General features: G+C 42.2%; 2 protein-coding genes across 6 annotated transcripts in view; one reads left to right on the plus strand and one right to left on the minus strand.

The window, feature by feature from the left end:
- LOC123769302 (F-box DNA helicase 1-like) overlaps window positions 1-2,739 on the plus strand; it is a 110,424-nt gene extending 107,685 nt beyond the window's left edge. Inside the window, exon 7 of the mRNA XM_069309813.1 lies at window positions 2,258-2,739. Coding sequence (XP_069165914.1) covers window positions 2,258-2,422 — 165 coding nt within the window. The 3' untranslated portion in view covers window positions 2,423-2,739. The remainder of the gene's footprint in view (window positions 1-2,257) is intronic.
- LOC123769133 (galactoside alpha-(1,2)-fucosyltransferase 1) overlaps window positions 1-12,096 on the minus strand; it is a 263,820-nt gene that overhangs the window by 4,580 nt on the left and 247,144 nt on the right. The window lies entirely within an intron of this gene.

Here is a 12,096-nt window from a genome sequence, read left to right on the forward strand (position 1 = left end):
TCAAAAGGAGATAATGGTGTCATACCAGGAGGTTTCAATGAAAAAAAAATATTAGCCAAAAATGATCAGATCTGAAAGTTTCAAGTTGGCCTGAGGTCAAAACGTTTCATACTGTTACGAACCGGACTCCATCGTCAGAGTATGGAGAAGCGACGTCAACGCCATCTGTGAGTCTGTTCCTCTAAACCCCCACTAAATAGACGTCGCCATCTGGTGGTGGCAGTATGATACCTGCAAGTGACGCTAGATTCCTGCCTTGGTCAGCCTGAAGAGTCGCTGTTGCTGACCTCTGGTGAAGTGGCGCCTAGAAATCAGTGCCATCTATTGTGAGAGTTGTTATATGTTAATGTCAGAGTCCATAAATGGTATGTCCTAGTTTCACAAGTACCGGCCAGTTTACTGATGACATGTCTGTATCCACAGAGGCGCCGTAGGGTTGCGGGGGTTCGGAATCAGGTAGTCTACCCAGGGCAGCGTATTATCTCTCTACTCCATTCTACTTTACGTGAGCAGTGAACCGCCACCGAAGAGGAACTGAGTAATATCTGCTGTTTGCCTGTGAAGTGACAGAATTCGGCGTATCCTGCGACTGGTTAGAGGAAGAGGAAGAGACGACCGACAGTGAGATGCTACGGAGGAGAGTAACTAGCTAGTTGCAAGAACCTCCTGCCAGGGGTTCGCTACCCTTGTATCTGTTCGTGTAGAGGCCCAGCAGCGCGAGGCTGATGTTCTCTGCCAGCACCAGGCTGGAGAGTGATTGTGGGCGTTCACAAGGAGCACCTAGTGGGACTGTAGATAGGCTGGCCCCATGGCTAAGGTAGACTCATTGGTGTTTCCCAGTACTGGTTGAGGACGGTACAGTGTGTTGAGGAAACACGGAAGTTGACAAGGCTGCATTGCATGAGCATCGAGGAGTCTATTGTCCTATAAGAGCGACACATGTGTATATTAGTGTAGTAATACTTCGTTTATGATTCTATTTAAGGTGATGGGAAAGTGATATGTGAATATATTGAAAGGAATACGACACTTCATCCTTTATCAACTCCCCCCTTGTTTTTATATTTATTTACACTACCAAGCCTACTCCTTGAAAGCCACTACCGATTTGGGGTCGGATACTAGTACTTTGGTTCCTCCAGCAAAGAACCCGGTTGCGACCCATAGTGACCATAACACATACAAAAATTGTTTTTGGCATAGGAAATCATTTCAAATCTTGTGGCATTACGTTTTAGACGAGGAAATTTGAGTTCCATTGTCTCGCATTGGACTCAAAATTTTCAGGCTAGAGGATTTCGAATAATTGTTCTTTCAATATTCAAAACGAAGGATGTCTTCGTTCTTAAAATTTCCTGTGGAAGGATCCTGTATATTAAATCTCGTGTATCAAAATTCTTCAGGATTCTTGTATTTCTTAACTGGACGATTTTAGCCTTCCACAACTTTTTTTTTTCTTCACCAGTGAATATTTGTTTATTGTTTTGTAAAAAAAAAAAGATAGTTTGCTCAGAAATCCTTACGGACATAACTATCAATTCAGAATATACTAACACATTCACCCTTTCCTAAATAGTTTGACTGAACTAAACCTTTGGATAGGTGACAGTTCCTACCACTGTCAACAATCGTTCACCTGGTCGCAATTGTTGTTTAACAAATCTCTTCATGCAGCAATCTTTTTCTTAGCACATTGAAAGGTATGTTTTTTCAACGTAACACTACTTTTTCCGCTGTCGAGAGTCATACTCTGACATTTGGAAAAAAATTGTATGGCACAGAGCACCTTTAAAATTACATACCAATAGGATGCATTCTTTTTACGTTTACAGCACTATGGCCCAGCTCGTCATATTTCAAACATGGCAATCATAGTTATTCTTTGAAGAATTTTGGCAGCCAGAGACAAGTTCTAAATCGGAAGTTTAGAGGCTCGTGTTCAACATGATTGGCTGGAGTTAGCATGAACCTGCCAATCAATGTGTGATCTGGGGTCATGTGATTGATGACAGGGAGCTGCAAGACGGTTCGTTTGTACAGAGGACGTCACTGTCATTCATGAGGTCATTAGAGGTGAATGTACTTCAGGCCACTCCCAAGTGACGAGGGATATTCGTTATGAATCTTGTCAGGCCAATATACGGAGCCTAGGGCACTGAGATAGCATAAAACGATATCCCGTTGATCTTCAAGAGGAAGATTTTAAAGATTTTTTCAAGAACTAGAACCTAATCATGGACAACATTTTTGACTGCAGGATCTAGGTGCGGCTGGGAGGAAGTCGTTGGCTGAGAACCATAGTCTACAGGCCCGGTGGTGCGTGAACAGCAGTATGGAGAAACACAGCAAGGTGATTACTCCACAGTCTTCGAACACTAACATACTGAGTGTTAGTTCTGATCAGTGGAGGATCGGTACGTAGCAAGCTAAGAAAATGTAATTTGAGCAAATGGAGTTCTTGCTGTGCCAGTGACTTTGACTCCAGTGAGGAACTACTAATTGAGGGAGAGCGGTTGGCAGTGATTTCTTGTTACATCAATGGCATTAATCTATATAAATAAAAATGGAAATGTTCGTTTGTTCAAAATCGCTAATCTCCGAAAGTTCTACACCGATTGCTTTGAAATTTTCACACAATGTTCCATTCGCATCCGAGCGGGTTTTTATATACATACTAGCAGTACCCGCCACGCGTTGCTGTAGCTCAGTCTGGTTAAATGGGAAAGAAAGAAAAAAAGAGAGCGCACGTTTCTAATATGTTTAATTTCACAATGCTTGTGGGTATACAATATTTTTGTTGTTTCATTGTCTGTGGAGATATAGAGATTGTCTGGTTTGCCGACTCCAGAACACGCAATATATAATTGTCCATGTGAGAAGCATTCCGTGTCTAGAAATATACTGCACAATTCTAAAGATTGACCCTGAGCTTTGTTGATGGTGATTGCAAACGCCAATCGAATTGGAAATTACAATCTCTTAAATTGAAATGGAATATCTGTTAGAATGATAGGAATGTAAGGAATGAGAACATCTTCACCTTCGAAAGGTCCTGTCAAGATTGTTGCTTCTACGACGTCGCTGATTAATTTTCTTTTACTGCAAGATGCGTGGCGTTGCAAAGTTTTGGCTGGTATATATTTCGCAACATGATCATTGGCAAGCCGATCTTCAGTTGCCTTATGTGTGGTGGTATCCCTCGCAGATCGAGTAAATTCAAAAATTCTGTTGGATAATTAACTGCTTCATGTGCTTCCTCAACAGTGTCGACGGACTTGTATGTGACTGCCTAGCTTTGTATGTTAGACTGAATAATATTGTTAAGGTCGTAGACGTCTTTGTTCTTGGCCGCAAGAATAGCTCGTTCATTCAGCCAATCGTGATTCATATAATTGGTTTGAATATTGAGAAATACTTTTTCAACCAATTCTTCTTTTGACGTCACTAAATTGCAGAAGTTATGAGGCAATGAAATTCGTCCTGAGGTCAGATCAACCGGCACGTTCACGATCCCAATTTCCAGAAATTGATGTGAGAATATCTCTGCTGATGGCTCGTTTTGCAGTACATAACATACATGCATATTGCATAAAACGATGCGTTTTTTTTGTACAGCGCCATCTGTTGCACGTAAGACCAAACACAAGCTATGCAAAATATGTTAAGATTCCATATCAATGTTTTCGATTGCATTGATAAATTGAAATCTCATATATTTTGATTTAATTTAATTTTGATTTAATTATTTTGGGTGACATTCCATTGGAATTGAACTGTGTTGTTTTCCATACCGTTCATTTCGTGGGAATAGTTTATTTCTCTTTTTTCATTGTTTTTCCATTTCGTTCTTTTAACTGTTCTTATTTTTCAGTGCAATTGGTGGTGAAATTGAGCTGTGTCGATTGATCTGCGTTTGAATTGAATTATTTTGTTAGTATTTTTTCTTTTTGTTTTAAAAACATAAAAATGGACAACACGTTTATTTCATAGCTGCAAATGTTCAACAAACGGCTACGAATCCACCGGCTACAGCATTAACCGCGTTCTTCACGTTATGTCAAAATGGCGTGCTTGTCAAAACATTGCTGTTATTCGTAAGTGCCTACGTATTACACATGGAATGCCAGTAGAAAATCATTTGAAAGACGTAAACGAGGAGAAAGAGTCGACGGACAACCTGACATATTCAAATAAACTACGATAGGCAGACTGTAAACCAATCATCCCAATCAGGATGAATGCTTCTTTCTTCACATGCTGTAGGTAAATGTGCCCGGACCAACCTCTTTCCAGCAATATAGATTTGTCAACAGCGTAACTCGTGCCACTTCCCACAGTGCATGTCACGCTTTGAATTTATTGGAGAACGACCGATACTGGGATGTGTGCATTAATGACGCGTCCAACACGTCACATTCAAATCAAATTCGTGCATTGTTTGCAGTCATATTGACCACCGGCTCTCCTTCATCTCCAACAGAGTTATAGGAGAAATATAAATCGCACATAGTTGAAGATATTATCTGTCGAATACGCAAGGAAAATTCAAATATGACCATGGATTTTACAGCAAAAATCTACAACAGCGTTGTAGCTGTTGTAGATTGTAGCTGCAAAATCTAGCGTTGATAATGACTGAAGACTTGTGCTTAGAAATCTCGAACAAAGTTCTCAATCAATTAGATTCGATGATGGCATTTCCATCTATCTGCTGCTGCTTCGCTCGATGTAGAATTGCGTCGTGAACAAAATTACAACACGGGTGATCTGATATTTAATTAAATATTCGTAATCTAACGCTTGAGCGAAAAGGCATTTACAATCAAATAATTCAAACTGTCAATAATGGGCTTGGAGACATTTTCTTAGATGCTCCAGGAGAAACTGGTAAAACATTTCTAATTAGATTGATTCCGGCAGCATTTTGATCCCCAAATGGCAAACCTTAGCTCTTGCATCGTCCGGAATTGCTGCGACATTGCTACCAGATGGACGAACAGCTACTGCGGCTTTTGAAATCGCCATTGAGCATGCAATTCATTGAAACTCCCTCGTGCAACATTTCCAAAGCGTCAGGCCTGGGAAAAGTATTGCAGAAAGGCAGAAAGGCAGAAAGGTTTGGTATGAATGCACAATGCACGGCAAAAAATCGTTCGAGGCTCTTGATCGATCATTGCAAGATTTGTGTGGAAACATCAGACCATTTGGGAACGTGTTAATATTGTTTGCAGTAGATTTCAGCCAAACATTACCTGTAATTTCTTGATCGACACCAGCGGACGAAATGCCTGCCGGCCTGAAATACTTTACTTTGTGGTGCCACATAAAGACATTTAAATTAACTACAAATATGCATGTAGTTATGTAGCTACTGCAAAACGATCCATCAGCTGAGATATTCTCACATCAATTTCTGGAAATTAGGAACGTGAACGTGCCGGTTGATCTGACCTCAGGACGTATTGCCGGTTGATCAGACCTCATAACATCTGCAATTTAGTGACGTCAAAAGAAGAATTGGTTGAAAAAGTATTTCTCAATATTCAAACCAATTATATGAATCACGATTGGCTGAATGAACGAGCTATTCTTGCGGCCAAGAACAAAGACGTCTACGACCTTAACAATATTATTCAGTCTAACATACAAAGCGAGGCAGTCACATACAAGTCCGTCGACACTGTTGAGGAAGCACATGAAGCGTTTAATTATCCAACAGAATTTTTGAATTTACCCGATCTGCGAGGGATACCACCACACATAAGGCAACTGAAGATCGGCTTGCCAATTATCATGTTGCGAAATATCAACCAGCCAAAACTTTGCAACGCCACGTGCCTTGCAGTAAAAAAATTAATCAGCGACATCGTAGAAGCAACAATCTTGACAGGACCTTTCGAAGGTAAAGATGTTCTCTTTCCTTGCATTCCTATCATTCTAACAGATATTCCATTTCAGTTTAAGAGATTGTAATTTCCAATTCGATTGGCGTTTGAGGCACCATCAACAAAGCTCAGGGCCAATCTTCAGAATTGTGCAGTATATTTCTAGACACGGATTGCTTCTCACATGTACAATTATATGTTGCGTGTTCTGGAGTCGGCAAACCAGACAATCTCTATATCTCCACAGACAATGAAACAACAAAACTATTTTATACCCACAAGCATTGTGAAATTAAACATATTAGAAACGTGCGTTTTCTCTTTTCTTTCTTTCCCATTTAACCAGACTGAGCCGCAGCAACGCGTGGCGGGTACTGCTAGTAATGAATAAATAGTTAATAATATAGGAGTGCAGTGCCAGAAATAATTACCTATTAATACAGCAACTTCAACCATACTTAACAGGGATGGAGTACAATAAAAGGCAATGAAAATTCTTGCGACTTCTGTGTCGTTATTTGCAGTGACATTTTGAGTTGTAGGCCATAGAGATGGCTAGTAAATTTTCTTTTGCAAAAGGGAGTTTTCAGTGACAGTTCAAGCACTACATGGTGTCATAATTCCCTCCAGTTAAGGAGAAGTGAACGGTGTGAAGTGGGAGTGCAACTTCTATGGCAGCCTCGTGTCTCGTTTGTAGCCTCGTTTTTCGTTCTCGGCATGGTGTTTCGTTGGCAGCATGTTTGCTGCAGTTGGTGGTTTATACCTGCATTCCTACTGGAGTTGCAACTTTTTGAACCATTGCAGTGTTGACTACAACCATGCACTGTAGGACTAAACAATGAAGAGGACCATAGCAAGAGGAAGTGGTAGCGAGTGTTAGCGGAGTCAGTAAGTAACGATATGATTCCTGAATACCACGTCAAGCAAAGATCAGCATGTCAGAGCAGCAAAGACACACACGAGAGCAGTGCGTGTGTGGGATTTACTGTGGGAGCAAATTTATTTTAATTTGAACTTATTTAATTAGTAAGTGGTAGATCATAGAGATGGCTATTAAATTTTCTTCTGCAAAAGAGAGTTTACAGTGACAGCCAAAACACTACACGGTGCTTCTTAAATACTACCTCCTATTTAACTTAAGTTAAATGTTATTTGAAGTAATTATTTCAATTTAATTTTAAAGCTCTAGACTGTATCTAAGGACTCTACACAAATATATCCCTCAAACTTGGGGCTTTAATTTATATTTATTAAGTTACTACTAATTCATAAATTATTTTGTAATGTAATTTCCTTTATAAACAAATTGTATTGGCTATCTGAATATTAGGAACTAAAGGCCTTAGCTGTTAGTGAAGTTGAAGCTCAGATTCGGACGCATATTTTTAACGTGAGCGCTGCGTCTCTGTTTAACGATAACAGGTGGCTGTCGTCACTTCCTGGGGGCGATCAACAAGCCTTTCTCGATAATGCCAAACTCGTTGACTTCTCGAAGTTTGGATCTCAGCCTGTCGACAAGCTACAATATAATATTGTTCACAAATTTTTTTGGGGGAATACAAGAGTTCTTACATTCTTGTAAAGCCTACAGTTTAGGATAGGCAGTTAGACTCCCAAGGACCATACCGTTTCTGGCAGAAACCTCAATCCTAATTTTCTCCGGAATACGACCCACCAAATAGTTTAACAACCAGGTACGTATTCGCTGCTGGGGTGAATAGAGGCTACAGTTAAGGATTGGCGCCCTTATCGTGCCCTAAGATCGTATCCCGGCCAGGAAACGCGCCCAGGCCAAAGCTCTCGCGAAGCGCTTCGCGAGTGTTTTACCACTGTGCCACGGGGACTGCATTGGTCAATGTAGTAAATCTAAATTATATTAGATTTATTTAACCACGAATTGATGTGATTTATTTTCGTGAGTACTTACCCAACGGGGCTGGTCGTCCCTCCTCCAAACCGTAACTAATCGGTAATGCTCGATTGGCCAAAGGTATGTATCAGAAATGAAACGAGGTATTTCCCATAAAGAAGTTGAGACTATTCATCAGTGGAAGCCATAGGAGTCTCGTTAATGTACTCACCTAGTTGTACTCGCCTAGTTGTGTTTGCGGGGGTTGAGCTTTAGCTCTTTGGTCCCGCCTCTCAACTGTCAATTAACTGGTGTACAGATTCCTGAGCCTACTGGGTTCTATCATATCTACATTTCAAACTGTGTATGGAGTCATCCCCCACCCTATCAATACTTAATGCATGCCATCTGTTAACTACTCTGACAGTGAAAAACTTCTTTCTAATGTCTGAGTCTCATTTGGGTACTCAGCTTTCACCTGTGTCCCCATGTTCGTGTTCCGCCCGTGCGAAAGAGTTACTTTGTCCACCCTGTCAATTCCCCTGAGAATATTGTTGTTGGTTATCATGTCTCCCCTTACTCTTCTGTTTTCTAGGGACGTAAGTTTCAGCTCCTTTAGCCTTTCCTCGTTGGTCATATCTCTCATTTTCAGGACGAGTCTGGTGGCACACCGCTGAATCTTCTCTAACTTTGTCTTGTGTTTAACTTGATATGGACTCCAAGCTGGAGCTGCATATTCCAGGATATGTCTGACATAAGTGGTATACAGGGGCCTGACTGATTCCTTACATAAGTTTCTAAAGGCAGTTCTTATGTTGATCAGTCTAGCATATGCCGCTGAAGATATCCTTTTGATGTGGACCTCTGGGGACAGGTTCGGTGTGATATCAACCCCAGATCCTTCTCTCTATTTAACTCTTGTAGGATTTCGCCTCCCAGATGGTACCTTGTGTTCTGCCTTCTGCTCCCTTCGCCTAATGCCATTACTTTGCGCTTTCCTGAGTTGAACTTTAGTGGCCACTTTCTAGACCACTCATCTGTCTTGATTCTTCTCATAATTTTTGCATCCTCAGCAAACATTGAGAGGAATGAGTCTCTACCCTGGAAAATCGTTTACATATATTAGAAACAGGATGGGTTCAAGTATAAAGCCCTGTGGGACTCCACTGGTGACATCTCGCCACTCTTATGTTTCTTCCCTCACAGTTACTCGCTGTTTCCTGTTGCTTAGATACTCCCTTATCCACTGGAGCACCTTACCTTTTACTCCTGCCGGTTGCTCCAACTTTCATGACAGCCTTTTATGGGGTACTGTGTCAAAGGCTTCCTGGCAGTCCAAGAAAATGCAGCCTGCCCACCCTTCTCTTTTTTGCCTAATTTTTGTTGCTTTGTCATAGAATTCTATTAACCCTGTGAGGCACAATTTACCATCTCTGAACCCATGATGGTGGTGTGTTACAAAACTATTTCCCTCCAAATGCTCTACAAGCCTTTTCCTTACGATTTTCTCCATCACCTTGCACGGTATACAATTTAGGGAAATTGGCCTGTAGTTCAGTGCCTGATGTCTGTCACCCTTTTTGTATATTGGGACTACATTAGCTGTTTTCCAGCTTTCTGGTAGGTCTCCTGTTTCCAGTGACCTGTTATGCACCATAGAGAGTGGCATGCTTAGTACTTCTGCACCTTCTTTTAGTATCCATGGTGTGATTCTGTCAGGCCCAACAGTTTTTGCCACATTCAGCTCCAACAGATTCCTTTTGACCACATCACTGGTGAGGTCAAAATCCTCCAAGGTTGCTTGGTTTGCCTCCTCCTTGTTTAGCACAGGGGATTCTCCTTATTCTTTTGTGAAGACCTCCTGGAATCTCTTGTCGAGTTCTTCACACACCACCTTGTCATTCTCCATGTATCTATTCTCAGTTTCATCACTTGTTCCTTCGCCACTGTTTTCCTCCTGATGTGATTGTGGAGCAGCTTTTGTTGGGTCTAAGCTTTTCTCGTGATGTCATTTTCATACTTTCTCTCTGCTTCTCTCCTCACTCTGAGGTACTCATTTCTTGCCCTCTGGCATCTCTCCTTGCTCTCTGGCGTTCTGTTATTCCTGTAGTTTCTCCATGTTATTTTACTCACTTGCTTTGCTACCTTACATTCCTGGTTGAGACTTGGATTCTTCGGTTGCTTTTCGCTTTTCTCCTTTTGGACCGGGAAAGATCTACTTGCTGCTTCCTGGCATTTCTGGGTGACATAGTCCATCATATCCTATACATTCTTCTCTCGGAGTTCTGTTTCCCATGGTATTCTCCTTAGGAAGTTCCTCATCTCATCATATTTTCCTCTTCGGTAATTCAGTCTTTTCCCTTCCGATCCCCATCCTTGGATAGGTTATCCCTACCTCCACCAGATACTCAAATGTCAATACACTGTGGTCACTCTTTCCTTTGGGAGCTTCAAAGTTCAATTCTCTTATTTGTGACTCATTCAAGGTGAATATCAGCTCGAGTCTAGCTTGTTCATCATTGCCTCTCATTCTTGTGGGTTCTCTGACATGTTGGCTCAGAATATTCCATGATGCCACGTCCATAAGTTTAGCTCTCCAAGTATCTGCACCTCCATGTAGGTCCCCATTCTTCCATTCAATCTTTCCATGGTTGAAATCGCCCATGATTAAGAGTCTGGAGTCATTCCTGCAGGCAAGTGAAGCTGCTCTATTATATTATTGGTTGCCATGTTATTCCTATCAAACTCCTCTCTGGGACTTCTGTCATTTAGTGGAAGGTTGTAAATGACTGCCACTATTATCTTCGGTCCACCCATTGTTCCTGTTATGTAATATCTGAATCCGTCACAGCCCGGAATTTTCAATCTCATCAAAGCTCCAGTCCTTCCTTATCAGCAGGGGCCACTCCTCTACCTCCTTTCCCTTAACTTTCTTTCCTTATTATATAGTAGTTCTTTGGAAACACAGCGTCTGTTATTACTCCTGACAATTTTGTTTCCGTGAGTCGTAGTACATCTGGATTTTCTTCCTGCACCCTTTCCGCCTGCTCGCTTGCTTTATTGGGAATCCCATCGATGTTTGAGTACATTACCTTGCAGCTCGCTTTCCTATATACATTTTCACCCTCCCTCCTTACAAGTGTAGGAAGTTGATCCATGGGCATTTCTACTTGGGTAGGCTCTTCCTCTTGAGGGTTGGGGAGGGGGGCAAGGAGTGCTTGGAGTTGGGGGGCAGGAGTTACTTTGGGTGAGGGCATGTCCTCCTGTGGTGTAGTTAACAGGGGTTTGGAGGGAGACGGGGTGGGGGATGGAGGGCCTAGGTCTTGCCTAGGCCTGCTTGTGGCAGGAAGATGACCAGGGGATGGAATGGTAGGGGATACTCGGGGTAAGGGGCGAGAGAGGATTTGGGTGATATGGTGGGCATTATGTAGGGGCAAGGAGGGATTTGAGCTAGGAGTGGAGGGGGGTCCTATGGGGTGGTGGGCTGGGGTTTTGAATTCCCTTCTGGGGTTCCTGGACTGCTGGGTTGGGGTTCCCCTCTCTCCTCTGGGAGTGCTTTGATGGAAGTTGATCCCTGGCTCCCTTCCCTCTCCTTGTGCCTTTTCCTTGCATCTGCTGCCCTTATTATCTCGTCCCTGGTCATGTCCCTTCGAAGGTATACCTGTCTGTAATTCCTTGTATTTTTCAGTTTGTTCTTCTTTACTAGGCTGTCCTCTTTGGTGGCCTCATTCCTGAATACTACCTTTATCAACCTTTTTGTCTTTGTTGTACTGGCCAATCTGGAAAAACTGTTTGTCTCATTCAGCCCCTTCCATTCCTATCTCCTTTAGTATCCCTGACACTGCAGCTTCGTCCTTAGTCCTCCATTCTTCCTTTGTGGAACCGTCTTGTTCCTTAAGACCTACCACTACTACAACTCTTTTCCTTTCCATTAGCTGGGCTGTGCATCTGGCTGCCTCCTGTGAGGTTACTGCTTTCATTACAACTTCCTTGACTGTGGACATGGCAACTGGGTTCTTCAGTATTTCAGCAAAGGTGGCACCCATTGTAAGGGTCCTCTTCCATTGTAAATATCCCCTGTTACCTGGGCCAGAGTCTGAGGAGGTCCTGTTTTTAGTTTATCTACTCATGTGTTGTACTTAGTTTCATCTGCAGTTTACATATATTTTCCTTTATGTCCTTCATTTCCTCCTTGATTTCCCTCCATGCCTGAGCAATAAATAACATGTATGGGTCTTCCTGTTCCTCTCCACCAACTTTGGTCTGTTTTCTTACCATCCTGCTTGACCTATGTGTGTGTACTCGCCTAGTTGTACTCGCCTAGTTGTGCTTACGGGGGTTGAGCTCTGGCTCTTTGGTTCT

This window comes from Procambarus clarkii, chromosome 66, assembly GCF_040958095.1.
Source record: "Procambarus clarkii isolate CNS0578487 chromosome 66, FALCON_Pclarkii_2.0, whole genome shotgun sequence".
NCBI classification, from domain to species: Eukaryota; Metazoa; Arthropoda; class Malacostraca; order Decapoda; family Cambaridae; genus Procambarus; species Procambarus clarkii.